We start from the raw sequence: 27,376 nt of genomic DNA, 5'->3' as shown, positions 1-27,376 counted from the left end.
TGAGGTAAGCTAAAACATACCAAAAATTAATTTCAAAGTGAACTATCCCTTTAACACTTTATTTTACAGTGTCCTTGTTACATGTTACATGTACTTACCATAGTAATAACAGTAAATTAGGGATAATTACATGCAACTAACTCTCAACTAAACCCTAATCCTACCCTAACCCTATAGTTGCTTAATATTACACAGTACTTAAATATATAATGACACTGTAACAATGACACCTTAAAATAAAGTGTAACCAAATCTTCTACTGACATTTGTTAATACATCTGCTTCAAACATTACAATGTTCATGATAACTTTCGTTAACTCTACAGTAAGTTACTCCACTTCCCCATCGAATTACTCTTCGATGTGATACCATAGAAATATACAGAGCTAAAAACAGAAAGTTCAAAGACAAAATTCTAGAGATGAACTAAACCCCCACAGGTGGACTCTAATCACACTAGAAGCATTTGAAAGATGATCCAGAGAAATGAGATGAATTGCAAATTTCATTGCAAAGGGTCTGACTGAAAAAAAAACCCTGCAACGTTATCACAAATCTGGGTTTAGCTGTCACTTGCTATGAGTTATGGACTCAAGATTAATTTAAAGCATTTTAGCGTAAGGTTACAGCAGAGCAAAATGTAAGAAATTAAAATAAAAAGGTCTGAATACTTTGTAAATGCACTGTAAATACCCCCCCCCTCCTCCTCCTCCCTCCCCCTCCCCATCGCTCCCTCCTCCTCCTCCCTCCTCCACCTCCCTCCTCCTCCTCCTCCCTCCTCCACCTCCCTCCTCCTCCTCCTCCTCCCTCCTCCACCTCCCTCCTCCTCCTCCTCCCTCCTCCTCCTCCTCCCCCTCCTCCTCCCTCTCCTCCTCCCTCCCCATCCCTCCCCTCCTCCCTCCTCCTCCCTGCTCCTCCCCCTCCTCCTCCTCCCTCCTCCTCCTCATCCCTCCCTCCTCCTCCCCCTCCTCCTCCCCCTCCTCCTCCTCCCTCCCTCCCTCCTCCTCCTCCCTCCCTCCCTCCTCCTCCTCCCTCCCTCCCTCCTCCTCCTCCCTCCCTCCCTCCTCCTCCTCCCTCCCTCCCTCCTCCTCCTCCCTCCCTCCCTCCTCCTCCTCCCTCCTCCTCCTCCTCCTCCCTCCCCATCCCTCCCTCCTCCTCAAGCAACAACATTTAAACTCCACATCAGTATAGAATTTAATAAAATTCATAAGCTAGTTCATGCACAGCTTTTCTTATCATCTCACAGACAGATGAAAACAGAATTACAACATGGCATTACAACACCTATAAACCAGACACTGATGACTGAAATCAAAAACTTGAGGCATCTTAACATACATCCACAGTTCTGTTTAAAACAATTGTCTGCCAGTGCTAAAAGCATATAAAAAACGGGTCATGCTTTTCAAACAATAAATATTTTTTTTACTTTTGGACATAATCAATGAAACCAAGTAGCGCTGTATTGTAAAACAGCGATAAACCCTCGTGTGAACAGAAACCTCTCCTGTTATAGAGGTCAGAACTGAGCAGTGGCTGTGAAGATTCATTTGGACTTTTCTAATGATTAAAGTGGATGTAAATGTTTGTATGCTCATTGAATACACTCTCTTTATTATAATTATATACTTGTCAATGGACATCAGAAGGCCGAAGTATACTTCACTCTTTACGCGTGCGCGAAGGTACAGTGCCACGAATATCATCATTAGGGGTTTCATTTCTAACCGGTTCACAGAACAGGCCCTGATGTACGCCACGTCACACGCATGAGATGTGGATCATTCTAACAAACATACGGGAGAATGTGCATCTGTGAGTAAACTCTGATCCTGCGCACCAACATCTGGAGACGTTTGGAGACACCGATGGAGATCTGAGGGACTGATAAGGAAAACCACTTTAATATTCATAATCATAAATACAGTGCATGTTCACAATAACAGTTTAAATAAATAAAAGAAGGATTTAAACTATGTTCTACATCTGATATACATATTTAGATTAAATATCCCAGCCTCATTAATGGAGTTAAGCACTTAAATTATATGAAATCATTACCGAGAAGTTACAAAAAATCTTTATATTCTAATAAATAGAAGTATTAGTAGTGGATGCGCTGCTTTTGAACACTTTAGCTGTGGCATACTGTGTTTTAATGTTTGCTTAGCGCATGATAATAGCAGAACGTGATGTGAACGCAGCAGAAATGATCAATAATGCACATTAAGGCCTCTCTGTTTCCATTAAAAATATAAAGCAATTAAAAATACTATTTGTCCAGTGGAAAAGATATGAATTTAAGAAATATTAATTCAAAAACAAGGCAAGGATACGCTAATAAATTATTTTTTAGCAATGTAATGTGAAGCACAATCGAATCTCATATTTTCCTAATGTCTTGTACCGTTAAACATGGTAACATGTGGATGAATATGCAAATGATATGCAGATGAGGATATGCATAGTAAAACGAGGCGTTATAAGCTCATATATGGTTATTTCGGGGATAGACGCATGAACGCACAATCTTCCTCTGACTAGGGTTTATAAAGGGAATTCTGCGCATGTTCTGGCGTATGCACGCTTTTATAAGTCTGAATATTTTTTGCCATACGCCATTTTTGGTTTTCAGGCACACGTACACTTTTAGTAAGGATCCTTCGTACAGTTTTATAAATGAGAGCACGGAAGAGTATGCGGCGCGTACCTTAAACCTGCATTTCATTTTTTGTTGTTGTTGCAGTAATTAGTTTATCCACAAGGTGGCAACCGTGCCCTGAGGGCGTCGATTCACAAGGTAATCAAAGAAAAACCGCATAAACATAAACAGAACAGATGCAAACTACAGCGACAGTGGAGGCCTACAGACGAGCGATGGTGCGGAGAGGTTAGAAAGTTAGTACCCTTATTTGTACAACTCTAGCATGAAATAAAACAAAGATATTCACATGGCGAGAGATTTCGTATGCGTAAAAAAACGAAGTATACTTTCAGCTTTATTCAACAGAATTTTTTTTTTTTACTTGATTCACAATAAATGTATTTAGACTCAAACATGTTCAGAGTTCAGCCCAAAATGGTCTTGCTTGCATAAGCAAAGCATGCAGATGCAAAACCACCAGTTTAGTGAGTTAGTCTGTAGGTTTTCAGATACACAACGCACATTTTGGGCAGATTTCACCACACAAGTATATGGCGTTAATGGTTACATATACACTGACCTGACACGCTTCACCATGTCACAGTGGGAGTGTGTGGTTTATCTTTTAATAGTTAGTTTGGACATAAAAAACAATGTGGCTAACCAATAATGTGTCAGGCTAACATAGTCTGGAAGTTCAAGTATATGTACTTTTTCTACTGATTTTAAACCCAAATAAATATAGCCCAGGTGAGTACAGTTCTGTTTCAGAAAAATCCTGTTAAATAAGTGCATATCAATCGCTATAAACCGGGACAAAATGACAAAGTCTATGTGCACAGATCTGGAAATTAAAGCATGTTAGTAATCTAACTGCATTAAACCATCATGGTTGTGCATATATTACATCTGAAACCAGAGACGACACCGTTTGTACATGGCAGCAGCGGTCGAGAGATATGAAGATGCAGATCAAATGTGTCATTTAATAACACAGATGATTTCTGAAATCATCTACATTTGTATGGACTTTAGAGTTGGACTCAGTGTGATAATAAATAAAGGATATTGAGGAGAAGCTGATTGTCATGACGGCAGAAGTGACAGTACAGAGCAATAATGAGCAGAATATTCCCATTCATATCAATATCTGCATTATGATGGAGAAATATTAAACCAGATCTGAACTGTAAAATGTGACCTAGATTCAGGGATCCAGTCTTGATATCAACGGTTACATTCAATCGAGGATCGCGTCTTCCATGGGAAAGGATCATTCAACAGCCCATCGCTGTACATATTGTCTCATGAGTCATAAAAAAAAGGAAAAAATTGGAAAATGTCATCTCGGATTGTATCCAGTGGAATCATCATGAAGTGCTCGACTGTTCTTAAATTATGGTTTAAAAAAAGAAAGGCATTTGTTAAATTTGAGGCAAATGTCCTGTCTTTGGAACTCAAAGTCCCATAATGCACCTTTCTGTAAACTACAACACGATATTTCTCGGGTAACGGTCGGCCACGCACTGAAAGGCTTTCGCTTGTTGCAGCTCCTCTTGAGGTAGAGCTTGTTGGTCGGTTCAGGATGATGTGATGTATGCGAGGGATGATGGTCACACAGCGAGGCCTGTCGTCTGGCTGTTGTAGTCCGCCGTCTCCATTTTAAGGATATATGGGATGATGCTGTCGATCGGTACGTTGCCGATAAGGCCTGTAAAAAACAGCTCCTCGGTTATACTGGAACTCATCGACCGCAGCGCTGGCAGACGCAGCAGGATTCGGGCCAACCTGACACATCAATCAGCAGTTAATGAGAGACATCAACAAATCTGACAATTAACAAACACTACGTCTACATTAATCCGGATATCTCTGACAACGCCGTTTCCGTTTCAAAACACTCTTTCGTTTGCCAAAAGATTCTTGAAAAAAATGCTTTTCTTACTTAAGTTTCCAGTCCAAATATCTAAACATTCTTAAAACGCTTTTCCTCTGCGGTCCCCCTACAGGTTGGAAGTGGAATTGTCCATTACCGCTGTGGTAAATGATTTCGCCGCCCGCAGTCTACCGTCACACACACACTCACTGTTTATCCAGCGCCGGCTGTGGAATGAACAATGTCCACAGACAAGGTAGAGTATGATGCATGATTTCATGAAAGTATGATGTATTGCGACATCAGAAACGAAGAAAAACAAAATAATGACGCTTGAAGTAAAGCAAGTCAAATTTGTAGTTTTCTTATGTCTCATTAGAAGTACAGAAACGCGACCCATTCTGGCAATCTTGCATAGTGTGGTTATAGCAGATAAAGGACCGCAAAGCGGAGGCATAAGTGCCTTTCACCCTGTTACGACTTGATGAACCACTGAAACCATTTTGGAAACATTAGGTAAAAAATGTTACATAGTGTTGCTTTAAATCAAGAAGCACTTTCTAGATAAGTAAAATCAATTAGCAAACACCACTGCAGACCTGCAGGTGATCGGTGCGTGGGGAAAAAGACCACATAATTAGGTCAAAAAATCTACAAAAAAACAGGAATTCCCGCACACTCTCCGTACTTGCAAATGAGTATCACAATTTTATTAGCAACGTTTCGGTCTCACGACCTTCATCACGACCAGCATATCAACCTGATCATATGTGCCTGATGAACGTCGTGAGACCGAAACGTTGCTAATAAAATTGTGATACTCATTTGCAAGTACTGAGAGTGTGCGGGAATTCCTGTTTTTTTGTAGATAAGTAAAATGACATAAGAAATTAATAAAAATGATGTGAGTTTTTCCTTAAAATAGGCAAAATTATCTGCCAATGGTGTGAGAAAAAAACTTAATTCAAATGGAAAACAAGATAATCTTTCTTACCCCATTGCCAGATAATTTAGCTTGTTTTAAGCAAAAAATCACTTTTTTTTAAAAATCAAGATATATAATTTCCTATGTCATTTTACTCGTCTAGTAAATGCTTCTTGATTTAAGAATGTTTCGATATTTGGACTGAAAACAAGACAAAAATACTAAGTAAGAAAAGCACTGGAGGCAAGAAGAGGCATTTCCCCCAGAATACCCCTGTGATGTGGAGCACACCTGTAGGTATCATCAGGATAGGTCTTTTGCACATAATCCTGGAGCTCCATCTGCGCTTTTTCCTGGAACTTTTCAATCTGGCCACAGCTACTCAAACCTGGATGATCTTGTGAAGAAAGAGTTTATAAGTGTGTATAACAACTGCTTCAGATGCTGAAGGGTTGTGTGAAGCTGAGAGCACATGTACCTGGACTGAAGAGGACGATGGCTTTTAAGTATGCGTATTCGTATCCGTCAGTCTGTAGCTTCGCCATGCTGTTGCAGAACTCCTGCAGCTTCCATATGTGCTCCATCACTAGTTTGATGCGTTCACTCGATAGCTTGTCTACTGAGAGGAGATCCGCTGTTAGTTCAGTTCCATCAACATATTAACAGAGGAAACTTATTCCTGCAATGCTCCTGACATCAGCCATTCTAGATACTGGAGATTTTAACCATTTTACCCCATTATACACATATATTAAATGCCATATTTTTATCTATTTGTAAGTTTGAAAAAAGTGTAAAGAAACAGGAAATAGAAATTCCATGAAAACTTTTCAGTGAAATGTTTGAAATGCGTGGCGAAATTTACCATTGCAACTGCAGTAGGTGCACTAATTTACACTAAAGGTTCACTAATTTCTGAATTTATTTCATCTATCTATCTATCTATCTATCTATCTATCTATCTATCTATCTATCTATCTATCTATCTATCTATCTATCTATCTATCTATCCATCTATCCATCTATCTATCTATCTATCTATCCATCTATCTATCTAGATTTACATAACAAAATTGTATTTCTCTTATAAACTTCATTTCTTTGCTTTTCATTACTGTAATTCTATAAAAAAAAGTAAATCTACTAGATTAATTTACGTTGAGTGAAACTTTTCAGATACTGAGTATTTTTACTGGTTTCAATGTACTCTCTCGATAATGGAATTGTGTTCATATTTATTGCAGCTTAAATGTTATTGAAACAAACTATTCAAAATGGCAAAATTTCCAAAAGAGTTGAGTTGCTCGCACCACTAGATATTACTGTCAGTCGTTGAAGATTTCTATTGTAAAACAGTTGTCTTCTTGTATCTCACCACATACTCTTTCACCATTAAAACTAAAGCGTTGTGTTGGAATTCACACTCATCTTCTGTGAACATTAAGGTCCGCCTCCTTTGATTTGATTGGCTATCTCAGTAATTTTGACATTGACGAGCGCTGTTAGAAAGCTGATGCAGAGCAGCCTAAAATATTTACTAAAATATACAGAGATTTCTGTATTGTGTGTCTGGAAAAAATCCTCACATGATGCAAAAAACATAATTTAACTTCATCGGAGGCTCTTCTGTCCAGAGGCGAGAGACTCCAGCCAATAGGAGGAGCTCGTCCCGCATGTGTTCAACCCGCCCATAGGGGGATCTCACCATAAAATGCCGTCTTTTCAGTTTCGAGTCGACTAGTAGCCTAGCTGTATCATTTCTCCCGATGCTGCCCTCTGTAACCGGTGGGCGTGGCTTGGGAGTGGCCTTGTAGGGCAGTCAAGCAAGTGCATTCTGGGAGTTGTTGTCTTTCATCCACATGAGCCAAAAATACATTTTCTGGCTTTTCTCAGTCTAGAAGGCACCAACTTCTAAAATAATTTCACATTTCTACTACATAAATGACCCAATTTAAATACACATTCATCTTTCCAGCGGTGAAATATCCCTTTAGAAGAAATTGTTGCGCTCTAAATTGACAAAAAAAAGTACATACTTTTGAGTGTGTTGCAGAAGAGTAGGCAAGCTTTGGGACATACTACTTCGTCATCTTACGGACGGATCTGTCGCGTGCGTCCTGTCACCGCAAACTGCCCTGTCAATCATCTTGTCACAGTTAAAATCCTCCATTCAATCTAATTTAATTCCCTACCAATTCAGAGAGAAATGTAGTCAGTCGCGGGTATTTCATGCGGAGACTCTCCTCATGTGTTTGCAATTTGAATATAATGATGCATTTAAAAGTTAATGGTTAAACGTATCTTTACAAAAGTTCACAATGCTGCTGCAGATGCAATATAATGTAGACAACACTGAATAAATACATTTTCGTCAGGTTAGATACTGATAATTAATCACTAAATAAACCCCTTTATCTAAACCTCTCTACATAACCGCCGGACTCGTGCGTCCTCCATGTCTGTAGTTTTTGTAAACACTTTTCACTCGTGTTTGTAGTTCTAACATAATCCTCGTCCAACGCGCGATGGGTTGTGGGCAATATTAGCCGTTAGAGTGCGCATCGATCTGCACTTCGGAAATAGTAGACCATCCGGGTATCTTTGGAACACTCATTTCAACATACTACATTTAATACATACAAATTGGGACGCAACAATGGAAAACGAGCAAGAAGGTGGCTGGCCGCACAAGTACAAACTTTGATTGGCATGGCATTAAAAATATTTTGTCATGCATGCCAATTAACAGACTCTCTTGGAGCTCCACCTGTGATAGAGTTACACTTGTACAGTACTTGTGATGATTCATTTCAGCTGATGACCCCTAATTGCTAATTCATCACAAAAGGGTGAATGTGTGTTGCAGAGTGAGCACTGAAGATAGCAATGTGCCTAAACATTTGCTCCTGTTCACTTGTTTTTAATTCACTTTGCACTTTTTGACCTATGCAATCCAGAAAAAAATTTGTATTTTTGATGTTTAAGTGAACCGTACCGTCCTGGATACTGGACTGCAGATGATTGACGATGGCAGCGAGAATAGTGGACAAACTCATGATCTGAGCGCACTGACCCAGACCCAGAATAAACAACTCATTCCAGCACGCTCGTACCAGAGCCGTGTTACACTCCTGCCTACACACACACACACACAGAGAGAGAGAGAGTGAGAGATAACATATAATATGTTATAATATTTTCTTCTATTATTTTGATGTTTTTTATTATTATTCCAGTATGTATTCCTAGCTTTGACAATATTGTATTATTTACAGTCGTGCCAAAAAAGCAATTTTGAATTGAAGTGAATTGAGAGAGAGAAAGACATACTCTTGAGAGACAGCACGCACAAGTATAAAGATGAACCCTGCGATCTAAATCTCACCCGAGAGCAAGGAATGCTGGGATGGAGCGCGCCCAGTGCATGGAGAGGAAGAGCAGGCGTGACGCAGACTCACAGATGTAATGCACATTCAGATACTCCGGCATCGGGCTCGGCATCGTCAACTACAGAGAGAGAGAAGAATCAAACACATGTTTCTCTCATCGTTTACTAAAGCAAAAGGGTATTTTTATCTTAGAATAGCAAAAGCAGCAATTAAGAAACTTTATATTTTCACACATACTATATTTATTTATTTATATGGCGCTTTATAAAATACAGCTTTACATTATAAAGAACAAGAGTCAATGTTGCATTATATTATAAATTAATCAATTTAGTTATAATTACAACTTCAACAACTATAAATCAGCTCTATAGAAGAGAACACAGGGTCGTTATTCAGCTCAGTTCAATTAACCCTCAGGTGCTCTTCGTTTGGGAGGAACACGTGTCATCTTCCCGGTCAGAAGTGACCGGACACCTAAAAATGAAACTTCCTCCACCCCAGTAAAACCAATGCAATTTATTTTTGTTCAATCATATTTTTTCTTTTGTATTTTGAGAGGATTTGATGGTACTTAATATTTAATGGAACTAATAATAATTTAATAATCCTATATTTTGAATAATATAATATAAATATAATTAATTGATATTAATATAATAATAATATATTTTAAATAATATAATTTAAAAACAATAATTTAATAATAATAATTAATATTATGCAATATTTATGGTTAATTTTTACCATTGAAAATAATACACTATTTTTTTTATATTTCTTCAATTATTGCAGTATTTCAGATTAATATAGAGACTGGGCCTTTTAAATCAATTTTATTTTTTAAGTCAGATTAGCACCATCTGTTGATGGAAAATTTTATTTAACATCTTATTGCATGAGTTTACCACTAGATGCCTGTATAGCTCTCTTGTGAATTCTCTAGTTGTTTTTGGACCAAATTAATTACTTTTAAGATGAGGATTTGAATGTATTTTTTTTTAGAAATTCTCAAATAAAACTTTTTGCCAAGTTTTATAATTTTTTTAAAAATAAATTTGATGTGATGTGTACACGTTTTTGCATTATTACTACAGTCAAACCTGAATACAGAGAAAGCATTTTGTACAGGTAACATTATGCCAATAATGGTAACAAGTGCAAATGTCTAAAGATTCTCAAATCAAGATTAATTTACTGGAGATACAAAACAACATCAAATATGAAGTCTTGTTTATGAGGAATATATGAAGGAACAGACTGACAGATATCTGTTCTTGTTTTAAGCATAAACTCACTTCATGTTGATCAGACTTCCTTTCACATTTGCTTCTCAAGTACACGTATCTTGATTTAAAGATGTTTAGATGTTTGTATTGGAAAACAGGACAAAAATCCAGAGGAAGATACTTATTTTTTATATGCATGCAACATTTAATGCCACAATTTTGTGACTATCTGCCCTGATTTACAACCTTTTTAAGACCCGCATAAAGAAATTTTTTTCTTGAAGTGTACTGATGGATTGAAGATCTGGAACATGTACTAAAAAAGTAGTACATTCTTTACTAACATAAGTACACTTTAGACATTCTACTAACTATAAGTAATTTTGAACCTACATGTCAGCTAGCAGTCATTAGAGTATTAGCAGACTGTCTGTAATATCTGCTAACACTGTATTTTGATGCTCCCCAACAGACTTACTACTGACTATAACTAACTTTGCAAGTACAACCCTAATCTCACAGTCTACTAATACTCCCTTGAGAGTTAGTTAACATATAGTTGGAAAGTTAGTAAAATGTCTAAAGTGAACTATCGAAATGAAGTGTAACCATTTTTTTATTTAATTTCGACCGTTAGCAAAAGAGTGTGAGAATGCTGTGTACACACCTTAAAGCTGACGTGTGTGTCTGTAAGCAGAGGTCCCTCGACTTCTATGAGCGGTGTGATCTGGTCCCTGCTGATCACCTGTATTGTAGCTCCGCCCCCCCCGTCCACCTGCGACAAGCTCCGCCCGTCCGCCGCATCACTGGGGTTCAGGGCTTTAGCCAGCGTGTCGAAGGCACTGCAACACCAAACACATCACACTCAGAGACAACCACAAACATTAATGCATTCTCACCTTGTTTTAATGGTACAGTTAGAAATGAGCTCTTCAACGTCAGTCCAAAAACAAAGGAAGACAAAAGAGCAAACGAATGGCAAAGGAACTGGAGTAAGTGTGTATAAAAAAAATACGTAATGGTAAAATTGTGTGTAAACACTGATTTTTCATTTTGCTCTGCAAAAAAATGCTTTTCTTACTTTGTATTTTTGCCTTGTTTCCAGTCAAGATATCAAAAAATTCTAAAAATCAAGAAGCATTTAAATTTCTTTCAAAAACAAAAAAAAAATCAAAAAGTTTTTGCATAAAATAAGAAACATTATCTGGCAATGGGATAAGAAAAATAATCTTAATTCAAATGGAAAACAAGATTATTTTTCTTACCCCATTGCCAGATAATTCTGCTTGTTTTAAACGAAAACTCACTTTAGATTTTTTTTTTATGGGAAAACAAGATCAAATTTCTTATGTCATTTTACTTATCTAGAAAATGCTTCTTGATTTAAGAATGTTTAGATATTTGGACTGGAAACAAGACAAAAAGGTGACATTTCTTTAACTAATACTATAATTTCACATCTCTTGACTGTGTAAACACATACACATGTATAATCTGCATTAATAACACACCGTGTGATTTCACTGGGTGAATCCTCCAGCTGAGCGTCGGTCGATTCTCCGTTACTAAGCGAGTCGTTCAGGTTTGCTAATGACGAAACCACATTCGCCAGCGTCCCCAGACCACCCTGTCCCGACTCTGCCTGATCAACAAATCATTTCAGCATGAAAAAAACAAAAAACATAGATACAGCTCCTCTGAATGTTTATAATATGTAAAATCACAATAAAAGAAAACAGTTAAGTGTCATAGCAATAAAAACCCCAAGGTTTGCTTGGATTGGACTACACAAAACCCAAAAGAAAAGACAGAGAAACACAGAGAACTTATGTAGATGTTTTTACTTTGTCTGTTGCTAATAGTAATGTGCCATCAGCCTGTATTAAAGGTTGTTGGATATTGACAAGCATCCCAGAGTCCAACAGCCTGGACCTGCACAGAGGATGAAATCATGATCAGAACACACGTCTTCATTTAGCAGATGCTTTAATCCAAAGTGCCTAAAATCCACTCAAATGTGTGCCTGAGAAATAAGTCGTCAAATGAAATAAATACACCACTGTGCCGTATTGAAGTACTACATTAAATCCTTCATTCTTCTTTGAATGATCTTCATGTAAGCTTTGTTTTGAAGCTAAACCTCTGGTTTAAGTCTCACCGTGAAGCGTCTTTCTCAGAGATGAAGGTTGGTGTTGCGATGAGGGGACTTCGCAGGTCTTTCCTGATGTAGATTTTCTCAGTGGACGCTGCACAGTTGGCCGGTTTTTCTCTGGGAAGATCGATGGGTTTCCTCTCACTCTGTACAGCTATGGGAGTAACATATAACACACCATCAGAACACTCAGGCACCGAAATCATTATGAAACATTCAGAGGAGCCACAATCTACACATTTGTGCCATTTTATTTTTGCCCTGAAGTCCACTTGAAGAGGTCCTATTATGCTTTTTCTCCATGTTCATCTGTCTTTAGTGTGTAATGTTGCTGTTTGAGCATGAAAAGCTCCAGTTCTTCTCTATATCAGTGTCAGTGTTTCTGAACTCCTGAAACGCCTCCATTGTAGTCTTGAGTTTCTTCCGGGAACGAACACGTCACAATATTCCTCATTTAAATAATTAATGTGCAGAATAAAGGGGCGGGGCCTGGTTGAGTTAGTTAGTAGTGTGTTAAACTGGTGGTTATGTAAGGGGCGGGACATTTCCCAAACACACTCGAAGCACTTGACCAATCACAACACACTGCTCCAGCCGACCAATCAGAGCACAGTGTGCTTTTCAGAAGGAGGGGCTTCATAGAGACAGGAAGTAAACAGAGCGTTACTGACAGACTGGGAAGAGAGAAGCCGCAACAATGGAGAATATGTAAGGAATAATTGACGACAGGCCGTTGAATTATTAGAAAAATAATGCACACCCGAGGTGGTAATGCGGTCACGACGCGAAGCGGAGTGGCCGTTACACCTCGGGTGTGCATTATTTTTCTAATAATTCAACGGCCTGAAGTCAATTATTCCGCTTATACTACAGTTACCACACCTCGAAACATTGTTCAGATTATGTATTTCAAGACGTTTGTAAAGTTTTTGTCATTAAAACGCTCTTGTATGTAGGACTAATTTCTTACGCATCTAATCCCATGCCTCCGTTGCTAATTCCAAAACGTCATTTCAGAGTTAGTAACGGAGGTTTGAGCCGCTGATAGCAGACTAATGCTGGGGACACACGACTATAGCTGACACATTCTCTGACTGTTTTCATCGACTGCAGCGGATTTTAAACACCGACTTTGAACAGACTGAACGCGCTGAACACGCGCGGGCATGATCAGTCAAAGTATCAAATTACATTCATAACCGGCCTTAAAGTGTGTTCCCGGCTTTATGCAGTTATTAATGCAGTTATTAGAGAGAGATGTTGCATAAATGAGACAGAAAAGCATGTGCGTCAATATTATTATTTATTAATTAATTCAATCGTTTTAATTAATTCGTTAATTCTTTTTTTTTTCTATTATTGACAGATGACAGTAGACTAGCCAAATAAATGAAACCCAAAGCCCTTTTAACAAGTAGGCCTATCAATAATTATTTATTTGTTATTATCTGCAATAAAAATCCGTGCTGCAGGACTATCCATTTATTTAGCCTATATTCAGTTTAATTTTCTATTGATTATAGATAGGACTTTATAGTTTATTTATTCAAATTAAACTGCATGTTTCTATTGATTGTGAAGCTAGACATTGAAAATTGCAGATCAAGCGCATGGGGCGAAATGCTTTTTATTGTTATGAATTGTATCCTATTTTCCGTTATTACAGTTGACTACGCGAAGTGATATGGAGCTGTAATGCGGTCAAGACCTGCCTGGAACTACTTTAGCCGTGCGTTTCCCTGAAAATAATGCACACCTTAGAACGTTCGTCAACCAATCAGATTCAAGCATTCAACGGCCCTGTAGTATAAGAGGAAATAATCAACCTATTCTAGTAGAGCCCAAAAACTAAATCAAGATTTTGAAAAGGGACATAATAGGTCCTCTTTAAAATGTATTCTTGCACCACAAAAGTCATAATTTATTTCTTCATGATAACAATATGCTCGGAGAGTACTATGTTTGTTTGTGGGAAGGTTTAGTATCTGTAGGAGCCATATGTAGGAGCCATATTTTTGTGCACTACCAAAATTTATATTTGTTTAATTTACTTATTTGATATTTTTCTTTTGTTTCATATTTGGACTAACCTGTTCACGTGAATAGACTTGCTCCTCCTCCTTGACACGTCATTATGGCGCGAATGTGCAGGTCTTAAATGTGTATTAGAATTGTTGGTAGACAGGTTAGAGTGTGGAGAGCAACAGTTTTCTTCAATCGCATGGTATCGATGCTCACAGCAATATTTTGTTTTTTGTTTTCTTGGAAAGTTTAATTTATTTATTTATTTATTTTTTGGATTGAAAGTAAACCAGAGATTATGTTCAATAAACCGCGGCTTTTGTCATGACTGCATCTCCGTGCGTGCTTTGTGGACATGTGAATCGGGAGAGACTCCTCCGCTAACCTCAAAAGGGCTAAAGAAAGTTTTAATAAGATTAGCCTCTACAATTTATTGAAGAAAACTTGCACTAGAGATCGATCGACGAAACTAGTAAGGACTGTGCTGTGGATTATCTTCTCAAGAAAACTTGGAAGCTGTGCTGTTCACGTTCACGGCCGAAGTGGATGGACGCGATTTATCAATGAACAACGCATCAGCTGTGAGTACAAGAATGTAAACAAGCAACACAACTGATCAATGAATCTGAGCTCGGATAGACTGTTTGAGTAAACGCATGTAAACAACATGCATGTAGCGTGAGCAGTAAGACAAACAATTGTTAGAAGTTTGGAATGTGCGTTTAAACGCTAAAGGAGCTGCTAGTATTTGTGTCTTGTATTCAGTAGCGTACCGTGGGGTTTCAGTCAGGGCCTTCAGTAACGATCTAAAAAAAAAACTATACGAGTGTGGATTCGTACCCAGAACCTCTGACATGCTTGGCAAAAGTTCTACCACTAGACTATCACCGTACATGAAAGTTATTCAGTATCAATGCATTTAGTCACGTGGAAATTCTCGGCACTAACAATATTAGTAGATCTAGAATGACAAATGTACCCAAAATGACCCAATGTACTAATGAAATTGATTTCTGGACATCGTAATGTTATTTTTCCTGAAAATTGTTATTGTACACAAACATGTATTGTATCAGCCCACCCACTCGATGACATCAGCGCGGGCTAGCCGTCGACACATCGCTGGGCCTCTGGGGCGTTCTGTCATATGCTTCACAATTTGATTGGCTGATAAAACACGTCAGTCAAAGTTATGATCAAATGGAAAATGGCAGCTTCAACGGAAGGCTAGCTATACAACTAGTGCTGGTCCACGGAGCTGCGTTTAGATGACATATGGAAAATCCAGCTCAGACTCACAAAAAAAATAACCATATTCTTTCTGGAAATATAATCGTAACGTACTGATAGACATTAATTGAATTTAGACATGTTCAGACACACATTAATTTAATTATAGAAATGTTTTATTTATTTTATTTTGACAGGGCCAGCAGAGAAGGCCCTGCTGGCTCTGACGGCACACCACTGCTTGTATTACATAATGGATGAGGAGATTCAGACGGCCGCTGCGGCCGAAAGGCTTTTAAATTCACGCATTGCAATGCGTAGAGGCAAATTAGGAGTATGCACGAGGAAAATGAATCTAAGTGAAATAAAAAAATGAAATAAACTGAAGGTGGAATCGTTGAAGAGGTAGATGATTGCATGTCGTCGTTATTATTTTATATCCACGACTTCAAAAGTGTGCATAAAGCAGTGCAAGAGCTCTTGGCAGAAGAAGAAAAGGAAAATGATCATGTAGATTGGTTTGAAACTAGAATGATGAATTTCGATAACTTTATTAAAGAAGTTGAAATATGGAAAAGAGAACAACAATGTCAACTAACAGCAGTCGAACCAAAAGACAGTATTTCAAACATTTCTAGTATGTCTGTAAAGTCTAAATCATCTACGGCCTCTTCTGCAGCTAAAATAGCTGCCGCTGAAAAAGCTGCTTTAGAAGCACGCGCCAAAACTCTGCCTGATATTTTTTTTTTTTTTTTTTTTAGTTTAGTTTAGTTTATTTCCACAATTTTACACATTGCATTTGTTGCTACATCAGAACAGTTTTTGGGGGTAGCAATCACAGAGTAACAAGTTACAAAATATATTACTTTCCCTGCTGCCAGGACTACATACTTTGCCCACACAAAATATGATAATATATCATTCGTCACAATACAAATAACTTAAGTTACAAACAATTATGATTGCACATGCCAACTCAAGCTGGATACTGTTGTACAAGATCTACAAGAGCTTATAGCCAACTTCGAAAAAACACAAGAGAATGGACAAAAGGAATCTTTAACTGCACCCCGGGTCGGATGACATCACTACCATTTCAGTCCATATCTTGCCAATGGTGTCAAGCAATTGAAATAGTTACTCAGTTACACAGCTACATATTCGAAGGAGTGTAAAATTTACAGTACAAAACACATTACATTTCAACTGCAGCTACAACTAGTACCCACCATAGTTCAAGGTAGCTTGACCAACAGCTGTTCCGGAAAAACAATTGTGTTCTATTGTGAAAAAATGAACTCCCAAGAAGCAATAGCTTATAAATAGGGGTCCATCCCACCACCAATACCACCCCACCCACCTGTCAAAGATTATGTGACTGGTCCAACTTTTATGCCAGGACAACCATTCTTTAAATTATGGGTGTTTAGAATATAGTTACCTCAAGCAGAAACAAAGAAAAAAAAGAAAAAAAAAAAAAGAAAAAAAAAAATATATATACAAGCGTTGCAGATGGAAGAAGCCATTATAAAATCTAAGATTGAAAGGGCAAAACTAAGAACTCAAATGGCAGAAGCAGATGCAAAGATCAAAGTGCTGACAAATAATGCTGAGTCACAAGGTGATGTTATGAATGACTATTATGATGCAAACATGGAAGATAATGTTGAACCCACTTTTATTGATGCCTCTGCAATAGAATTCGCTCCTGTAACAGCCGTACCTAAAACTCCACTCCAGAGAGCAGTTAGTCACGTGCATAGAAGCTCTCGAGTAGCATCAGCCGCAAGTCCATCAAGAAGCTCTCGAGTAGCATCAGCCGCAAGTCCATCAAGTCCACAGTTGGAGGTCAGTAATAGCTCAAACAAAGGCTTAAGCTTAATGGCTCAAAGGCAAAAGGAAATGACTGATCTTATGATTAAGCAGCAAAATCTTTCTCTATTGCCTAAGAGAGAAGTTCCTGTTTTTGATGGAGATCCACTGTCCTATCAGTCTTTCTCTCATGCTTTTAAATATCTGATTGAAGACAAGACTAGCAGCAGTCAGGATAGACTCTACTTTCTTGAACAGTTTACTGCTGGCCAAGCCAGAGACCTTGTTCGCAGCTGTCTGCACATGGAAGCTCGCAGAGGATATACCGAAGCTCAGCAACTTTTAAAGAAACATTTCGGCAATGAAATGAAGATTGCAAATGCTTATATTGAAAAGGCACTGAATTGGACAGCCATTAAAGCTGATGATGGAAAATCACTTCATGCCTATGCTCTGTACCTTAGAGAATGTTGCAATGTTATGCAGGATCTAGAATACATGGATGAACGGAGGTGGCGGACAGTAACTTTTGAGTCATTCCAAAGAACAATACTCGTATTAGATTTAGAAATCTTGTAGAATTTCTGGAAATTCAGTCTGAGATTTTACTCCATCCAGTTTTTGGAGATATCAAAGATCCTACTCCTGTTAAAGCTACAGTTGTAAAATCCAGAAAAACCAGCTTGAGGATACCTAAAAGGGGCAGCAGCTTTGCTACTACAGTGACAGGAGCTGATGAGCAAACAAGCAGAGAGGCACCTAAAGTGCAGCAGCAAGCAGGCACCACCCATGTTGCTGTTTTGACCTCATGTAGTTTCTGCCAAGGTAACCATGCACTAACTGACTGCAAAATATTAAAATCAGAATCCCAAGACAAAAAGGTTGGATATCTCAAAAGGAATGGTCACTGTTTTGGATGTTTAAAAAAGGGTCACATGAGCAAAGATTGCAATAAGAAAATGGTTTGCCAGATATGTCAACGAAAACATCCTACATTGCTCCACATTGTCAATGAAAATTCAAAGAAGCAGATTTTGCCAAACCCAAACTTCACAGAATCAAAAGAAACGCCAGTTAATAGTGCACTAGTATCAGCTGATCGTGCAACAGGGGCCAGTAGGGAATGTGCACTAGCAATCGTGCCAGTCCAGGTTAAAGTTGCCAAAGGCAGTAAGATCATTAAAACCTATGCCTTTCTTGATCCAGGCAGTTCGGCGACGTTCTGCACTGAGAACCTCATGAATCAGCTGAATGCCAAAGGACGCAGAACTGAAATTCTTCTGAGAACGATGGGGCAAGAGACCTGTTAAGAGCTATGAGCTCACAGGACTAGAAGTAGGTAGTATTGATGGAGGTGGATACATAGATCTGCCTAAAGTTTACACTCAACCCAAGATCCCTGTATCAAAAGAGAACCTACTCAATCACCATGATCTTGAAAAATGGCCTTATTTGAAAGAAATCGAACTGAAAAGAATCAACGCTGACATTGAAATCTTGATTGGATTTAATGTTCCAAAGGCTATGGAACCGTGGAAAATTGTGAACAGTCAAGGAAATGGACCATATGCGGTCAAGACTGTGCTAGGGTGGGTGGTTAATGGCCCACTCAATTCTTGTCCCTCTATGGATGAAGTTGGATTAACGTCAGTGATGGCCAATCGCATCTCTATGGAAAATCTTCAGGATCTGCTTATCAGGCAATATAATCATGACTTTCCTGAAAAGGATTATGAGAAAAGAGAAATGTCAGCTGAAGACAAAATATCTATGAACATAGCAACGACTTCAGTGGAACTCAAAAATGGGCATTATCACTTACCTCTACCGCTTCGTGATAAAGATGCAACCTTGCCCAACAACTTTGAAGTGACAGCACAACGTACACTTAACCTTGCTAAGAGATTCAAGAAGGATCCTGCTTATGCAAATGAGTATAGTGTGTTCATGGAGGATGTGCTGAGGAAGGGATACGCAGAAAAGGTGCCACAAGAACAACTCCAAAGGAATGATGGTCATCTATGGTATATACCACATCATGGGGTGTACCACAAGAAGAAGGGAAAGCTTAGAGTTGTTTTTGATTGTTCATCTTCATACAAAGGCAAAGCTCTTAACTCTGAACTTCTCCAATGTCCTGACCTGACTAACCCACTTCTTGGTGTGCTGCTTAGATTCAGGAAGGAACGAATTTCAATAATGGCAGACATCGAAGCAATGTACTATCAGGAACGAGTTCAAAATGATCATCGTGACTTTCTTAGATTCCTGTGGTGGCCACAAGGGGATGTTAACCAGCCACTGGAAGTCTATAGGATGAATGTTCATCTTTTTGGTGCAGTATCATCTCCCAGCATTGCCAATTTTGCCTTAAAGCAAACATGAATTGATAATTCTGAACGATACAGCTCACAAGTCATTGATACAATTAATCATAGTTTTTACGTCGATGATTGTCTCAAATCTGTGGCTTCCGTGGAAGAAGCAATCAAGCTCATTAAAGACCTCAGGGAAGTATGCACCCTCGGAGGATTTACTTTGAGTAAATGGGTGAGCAACAGCTTTGAAGTCCTTGAGACTATTCCAGAAAGTTACAGAGCCCCTCTTGTGAAGCAACTGGACTTGGACAGAGAAAAACCTCCTCTTGAGAGGGCACTCGGAATCCAGTGGAACATCCAAAAGGATGTCTTTACCTTCCGGGTAGCCGTTATAAATAGAGCTCCCACAAGACGAACAATCCTTTCTGTAGTCAATTCTATCTATGACCCACTAGGTTTCCTTTCCCCGTTTGTTCTCAAGGCTAAGCAAATCCTGCAAAGGCTCTGCCATGAGAAATATGGGTGGGATGAAATAATCTCAGATGAAATGATGAGACCATGGCAAAGATGGCTTACAGAGTTAGACCAGCTGAGTAGATTTGAAGTGGACAGATGCATGAAGCCTGAAAATGTTGGTGTTGTAAAGACAGCCGAATTACATCACTTTTGTGATGCGAGTGAGCTAGGATATGGGACGGTGAGTTACCTCAAACTTACAAACAGTATCAAAAATGTTCACGTTACCTTTGTACTGGGAAAAGCCAGAGTAGTCCCACTGAAACGGATGACCGTTCCTAGACTTGAGCTTGCAGCCGCGACACTGGCTGTGAAGGTGGACAGAATGTTACAAAAGGAACTTCACATGGAACTGGATGATTCTACTTTCTGGTCAGACAGTACAGTAGTTCTGAAGTACATCCACAACCAAACAAAACGATTTCATACTTATGTTGCCAACAGAATTGCAGTGATACATAACCTCTCGCAAGTACATCAGTGGAGGCATGTTTGTTCTGGAGACAACCCGGCAGATGACAGCTCACGTGGTCTACAGATAGAATCCCTCCTAAATTCCACCAGATGGCTGAACGGTCCTCACTTCCTGTCAAAGGAGAAATCTGAATGGCCTGAGGTACCAGAAGATCTCCGTTACATCTCACCAAACGATACAGAGGTAAAAAGGGAGATCTCTGTGAATTGCTTGAACCTGCAAAACAATGCAACTACCAGAATAATTGAATATTATTCTTCATGGAGGAAACTATTAAGAGCTATTGCATGGTGGCTAAGGCTCAAAAGACTCTTGATGTTTCGAAATCAGAAAGACAAAGGTCTTATTGTAAATTCCAAGTGGAAAGTTGAGCAACAAGGATTAACTCCAGAGGATCTGGACGAAGCTGAGAAGTCCATCATTAGCTATGAACAACAGCGCTACTTTGACTCTGAGATTACACTCTTGAGAGAAGACAAACCCATCAAATCAAATAGCTCCATATACAAACTGGATCCAATCATGGATGAGGGCATTTTGAGGATTGGAGGAAGGCTAAGCAAAGCAGCCATGCCAGTGAGTCTAAAGAGCCCAATTATCCTACCTAAAGACTCGCACATATCCAGACTGATCCTGCGTGATATTCATCAAAAGGTTGGACACTCAGGAAGAAATCACATGCTCTCAAGATTGGGTCAGAGGTTCTGGCTACCATCTGCCAATTCCTCTGCGAGAAAGATAATAAAAGCTTGTGTATTTTGCAGACGAATGCAGGCTAAAATTGGAGAACAGAAAATGGCTGACCTACCAGAGGAACGTGTCGCTCCTGATCTACCACCTTTCTCACATGTAGGTATTGACTACTTTGGACCTATAGAAGTCAAAAGAGGCCGCGCTCATGTGAAGAGATGGGGAGTGATATTTACCTGCATGGCGAGCCGAGCCATTCATCTTGAGGTAGCAAGCACACTTAACACAGACTCTTGTATCAATGCTATTCGACGGTTTTTATGTCGGAGAGGACCAATACTGACCATCAGGTCTGATCGGGGCACCAATTTTGTGTGTGCACAGAAGAAATTGGAGGCCACCTTGAACCAGATTGACCATCGCAAAATTCAAGATGCTTTGCTGAGTGATCATATCAGGTGGATATTCAATCCACCATTTGCACCCCACTTTGGAGGAGTGTGGGAGAGATTAATCAAGCTAGTAAAAAAAATACTGCTTTCTGTCTTAAAACAACAGACATTGGATGATGATATGTTACAAACAGCTTTCTGTGAAGTCGAATACATTCTCAATGATCGGCCCATCACAACTGTGTCGGTGATAAAAATGATCTTGAACCCCTAACACCAAATCACCTTCTGCAGTTGAAATCCAAACCTCTCTTGCCGCCTGGACTCTTCAATAAGGATGACTTGTATGCTAGAAAGCGATGGAAACCTTGCAGACCTTTTCTGGCAACGATGGACTACTGAATATCTTTCATTGATGCAGCAACGGCAAAAATGGGTCAATTCCAAGAGAAACTTCAAGGTAAATGACATAGTAGTCATAGTAGACCATACAGCACCAAGGAACTCGTGGCCCTTAGGTCGTGTGATGAAGACTCTGCCAGGGCCCAAAGGTCTTGTCCGCAGTGTCATACTGAAGACTAGAACTGCTGTTCTACAAAGACCCATCACTAAACTCTGCTTGCTCCTGGAAGCTGAAGAATCAGCTTAAGAGTCTGACAATGCAATGTCAGCATTCTATAGTCTGTTCAATATGCACGCTTTCACATATCCTGACAAACCTGTACATACCCTTGCGTGCTCACACACACCAGTTCATATTTACATGGACTTTTCAATTTCGCACCACATATACACTCAAAATTCTGCACATACATGGACTTCTCATATTTCGCACCACATTTACACCTCTTGGACTCTTCATCTCCTTCCCTATGGATTGTGCATTAAATGCATGTATGGCATAGACTGTGGGGGGGTTTCATGGGGATGATACAAAAAAGAGAAGGAAGTTAAATATGACAATGTATTGACATTGATAAATGGAATACAATATAATTGTTTTGATAAATGCAATATGAGTGCAACATTTGGTTTGGTATATTGAAAATATGGCAAGACTTGTATTAGTTATGTGTGTTTTGGCTCCATTTAAAATATTATGCTTAGTAATTGTTCTGCTTCTGGCATTAACAATTAGGGGCCAGGATGTAGGAGCCATATGTAGGAGCCATATTTTTGTGCACTACCAAAATTTATATTTGTTTAATTTACTTATTTGATATTTTTCTTTTGTTTCATATTTGGACTAACCTGTTCACGTGAATAGACTTGCTCCTCCTCCTTGACACGTCATTATGGCGCGAATGTGCAGGTCTTAAATGTGTATTAGAATTGTTGGTAGACAGGTTAGAGTGTGGAGAGCAACAGTTTTCTTCAATCGCATGGTATCGATGCTCACAGCAATATTTTGTTTTTTGTTTTCTTGGAAAGTTTAATTTATTTATTTATTTTTTGGATTGAAAGTAAACCGGAGATTATGTTCAATAATCCGCGGCTTTTGTCATGACTGCATCTCCGTGCGTGCTTTGTAGACATGTGAATCGGGAGAGACTCCTCCGCTAACCTCAAAAGGGCTAAAGAAAGTTTTAATAAGATTAGCCTCTACAGTATCATAGTCATCAAACACAGTCAGCTGCTGTACATCAGTGTTTGTCTCACATTTGTGTAAACATGGGCCAGTTCTGAGAGCGGTTCACAGATCCCTCAGGTGAGCTCCAGCACAATTTTGATGGTTAAGGGGTGTAAAAAAAAAAGTTCTGATCAAGTTAATGCTCTCAGGCACACGATCATGTTGTCTGAATTGGTTTTAAACACTCACACTCCATCTTCATGCCCATCTCCAAGCATTTCCGGAGACGGCAGAACTGGCAGCGGTTGCGATGGTGTTTGTTGACCACACAGTCCTGGCTACTGCGACAGCTGTACGTCAAACTCTTGCGCACACTTCGCTTGAAGAAGCCTTTACAGCCTTCACAGCTGACTGCCCCGTAATGCCTCCCTTCAAATACACAAACACACACAGAGATGAGACGCGTGAATGAAGGTTTTTTGAGTATTGTGTGTGTTTTAAGCTTCACTGAAGGAGTCAGGGTGTATCAAATTTTTTTATATTGAAGATATATATATATATATATATATATATATAAATGAAGGTGATAGCTTGTTGAATAATGTGTTTTTTTGTTGTTGTTGTTTTTGAAAATTAAGTAATAAAACATATATAATCAACGTTTTTTTTATGTTCTTCCAGGGAAAAGAATTACTATAATTTATAATGTTACAAATCAGACAGTGACATCAATGTACAAAAAAACACATCAAACATCATATACATACATAATATAATCCAAAACTCACATGTAAAAACATTGTTTGGCCCTGTTTACACCTGTATTAAGATGCGTTTTGGTCGATCGGATGACGAGTGGACGACTCTAAATACAGGAGTAAACGGGTCTAAAATGCTTTGAGCTCGTCCAGTTTCCTCCACTTCCAGAGTTAGTTGAAAACACATTCGACCGGATTGCTTTCGCAGTGTAAACGCTCATGTGATCGAATGTGTTCAAACAGCCACTAAAGACCGTCTTCTCTCCGTCTACTGGTCTAATGCGGGAACATTATGGGAAGAGCGACAGTCAGACGGGATTTAAACTGTCGACTGAAGACTCAAGTTTGGTTTGAAGATGAAAAACGTATGAAGCACAATGTTCTCTCTCCATTCCTGATTTCTAACACACACTCACAGCGTTCGGCTGATCTCGCGTCTGTCAGAGCAGAAACTGAAGCTGATGTTCTCCGTGTGTTTCTCCGTCGTCTCCGGTCGCGTTCATATGTTAATATCGTGAGCTTATTTCATCCATTAGATCGTAAGATCTGAAAAACCCAAACATTTGCTCACCCATAGACCCTCCCCTCGAAGACATCAGGACAGAAGTGTTTGAAAGTGGACAGAAGAGACGGATTAAAACACCAGGTGTAAACGGGAATGTGTTTCCCTCGTCTACTTGTGATCCGATCGACCGAAACGCATCTTTACAGGGCCATAGTTATGGACAAATGAATCTGTATTAATCTAGAAGATCCAGGTAAAAAAAAGCACCTGAAGCAGAGTAGGGTTTCTAACTCCTTTTCCCCTGATCCCATATTCCCTTAATATTTTTTTAAAACTTCAGTCCTTCCTTGTTTTGCCACTAAATCGTTGGCAGATGATATTGTGACACTCGGGTCGACAAATCTTATCATTGCGCTCTAGATATTGGCATTTAAAATGACCAACAGAACTTCCTTTTGGTTTTCGCATGACCTTTTGAGGCGTGATGTAAATCTTTATTGTCTTGCACCTGAAATCAGACATAGACATCTAAAACCATGAATGATCAAGCACAGTCTACTACGCCTCAGAAAAACAATCTTTCAAAGATTCAGTATGAACCTCACATACTTGCCAAATCCAGAGATTAGTTCGGTAACACTTTATTCTACAGTGGCCTTGTTACATATGTAACATGCAATTACCGTAGTAATAACAGTAAATTATGCATAATTACATGCAACTAATCCTCAACCAAACCCTAATCCTACCCTAACCCTATAGTAAGTACATGTAGTTGCTTAATATTACTCAGTACTTAAATATATAATTACACTGTAACAATGACACCTTAAAATAAAGTGTAACCATTAGTTATTTTTCTCTATAACTTTTGTTTGCAGTCAGCCAATAAGATTATAACTGGCCTAGGCTGTGTTTCCCAAAAGCATTGTAAGCATTAAGAACATCGTAGAAACCAATGGCACTCATGGTCTTTACAATCTATTTAGACTTGCAATGCAGGAAAATGCAAATTCAGCATCAGAGGTGTGCAGTGTGAGAATGAGACTAATATAATAAACCTCTCTCATATGTAATGTTGTGTAATGTGTCATTATTTACACTGAATGTGTTTGTACCTGAGGCTTTATCTCCACACACCAGGCAGTACTCTATAGGCTGGGCTCGGCTCACGTCTGCCCCTTTACCCAGAAGCCTCTCCACTGACACGGCATCTGTCACAAACTACCAGAAAAGGCAGAAGGATTAAGGTCCTTGCACACTGAGTCCGAAATTTTCACATGCGTTGATTCAGTGGCTCTGAATTGTCAAAACACCATTCAAAATGCTTGGTACGGATGCGAAAAAAGCAGCAAATCGAATCCGATCCGATATTTTTTATGACAGATGAAAGTTGCAGTGTGCAAACGTGATTGACATAACATGAGGTCGTATTTATTTTTTATAAATATATTTTTTATACGTGAATTTCGGACTCAGTGTGCAAGGGCCATTACTTACTACCATTCAGGGTTAGGATTTATACAGCATTATACCATGGTCTGGGTGAATACTCGATTCTGATTGGCTGCAGGGTGTCCATTAAAAAGTGATAGAGGACACCTAGTAAAGGAGTTCTGGTGAAACTGACTGTTTACCGTTCAAAATGAATAAATAAATGCGCTGGCTACATCAGCTGTGAGTAACCATAGCAACAGGCAGTAAACTGAAGGGTTCTACGAGCTCAGCGGACTATAAATATCTCCGGTTGCTAAATAAACCGTCAAGCGTAACCAGGGAAACCAAGTTATTGTTTGTAAAAACTTTAGATTTCGATTGTAAAACTAATTAAAATATAAACAAATGTTTTAAAAATGTGTTATTTGGCAAGTGACCATGGTATAAGCGGGTTAATGCCCTTCGAGGTGTCCATTGTCAGGTATTAATGGACTTCGGCGGAGGCAACCGTCCGACGCGCGCCTCGACGTCGCCCATTAACACCTGACAATGGACACCTCGAAGGGCATTAACCCTTACTAATTAGACACCCACAGATCAACCCAGGGCACAGATGAGAGTATGAGAGTATATATCCCACTGTGCAACAGTAGAAATGTGTGATCTAGTACAGATTGTACTCTATTTTCATGAGAACTAAACATAATACAAAAATACATGAGTTTTTCACAACAACAAGCATTAGCACATGAATATTTAATATATGAAGGATTTTCACAACCGTTAGTTCTGGTCCTCTGATTTGCATTCCAACAGATCATGATATTTAGTGTAACATCACAGGAATGATTATAACATTTGCATCATCACTGCGACTGGCTGTTCTCCTAGAGTTATAAACCAGTGGAGTTTGTTTTTGATCTGTTCTATTCATGTCTGTGTTTGTTTTTCATCAAGTTTATTCATCACCTGACAATAAATATTTCACAGACTTTTTTATGTTAGTGCAATGACAAATTAAAGCAGTTATTTTATTTTAGAAGCAAACACGTATTCGCAATATCTAGTTTTCTTTTACGAGTAATATGTAAATATGTGTCAATTTGGTGGCTATAAAAATCTTACACAAGAGGGCAGCAGAGTTCATCGCATGTAAGGTAATGTGTCACATTTTATTAAAACACAAGTTTTTTTTAGCTTAATTTACCTTAACTGAATAGCTTTGCAGTCATTGGAATGGTTATATGACTTTTTTTCCGGTTGAATGGTGGCCGTCTCGCTTCCCCCTAGCCATAAGCGTAATTTGCGGGTGGGGCATGATGTCCCCACCACTTTTTGCCAGGGTCGATATTGTCCCCACCACTTTTTAAAACATCTCGCATGTATCAATTCTACAAATAAATAAAAGATCTCCAGTTAACTGGCAGAGCATTCA

General features: G+C 38.9%; 2 protein-coding genes across 3 annotated transcripts in view; one reads left to right on the top strand and one right to left on the bottom strand.

Annotated features, from left to right (window-relative positions):
* Positions 1-27,376, top strand: part of LOC309513404 (uncharacterized protein) — a gene marked incomplete at its 3' end in the record, with an annotated part of 56,067 nt that overhangs the window by 6,816 nt on the left and 21,875 nt on the right. The window lies entirely within an intron of this gene.
* nr2c2 (nuclear receptor subfamily 2, group C, member 2) overlaps positions 1,183-27,376 on the bottom strand; it is a 41,594-nt gene continuing 15,400 nt past the window's right edge. Inside the window, exons 5-15 of one of the 2 annotated variants that reach the window (XM_082188733.1) lie at positions 25,623-25,728; positions 23,491-23,670; positions 12,223-12,370; positions 11,909-11,996; positions 11,576-11,706; positions 10,732-10,906; positions 8,832-8,953; positions 8,442-8,581; positions 5,925-6,065; positions 5,738-5,843; positions 1,183-4,433 (exon numbers count right to left, since the gene is read on the bottom strand). In XM_082188733.1, the coding sequence (XP_082044859.1) occupies positions 4,259-4,433; positions 5,738-5,843; positions 5,925-6,065; positions 8,442-8,581; positions 8,832-8,953; positions 10,732-10,906; positions 11,576-11,706; positions 11,909-11,996; positions 12,223-12,370; positions 23,491-23,670; positions 25,623-25,728 (1,512 nt within the window). In that variant the 3' untranslated portion in view covers positions 1,183-4,258. The remainder of the gene's footprint in view (positions 4,434-5,737; positions 5,844-5,924; positions 6,066-8,441; positions 8,582-8,831; positions 8,954-10,731; positions 10,907-11,575; positions 11,707-11,908; positions 11,997-12,222; positions 12,371-23,490; positions 23,671-25,622; positions 25,729-27,376) is intronic. The other variant, XM_082188734.1, reaches the window with a different exon arrangement.

The sequence above is a fragment of the Leuciscus leuciscus genome, assembly GCF_965113295.1.
Source record: "Leuciscus leuciscus genome assembly, chromosome: 13".
Lineage (NCBI taxonomy): Eukaryota > Metazoa > Chordata > Actinopteri > Cypriniformes > Leuciscidae > Leuciscus > Leuciscus leuciscus.
The sequence above is the reverse complement of the archived record's forward strand: the minus strand, read 5'-3'. Positions and strand labels throughout refer to the sequence as shown.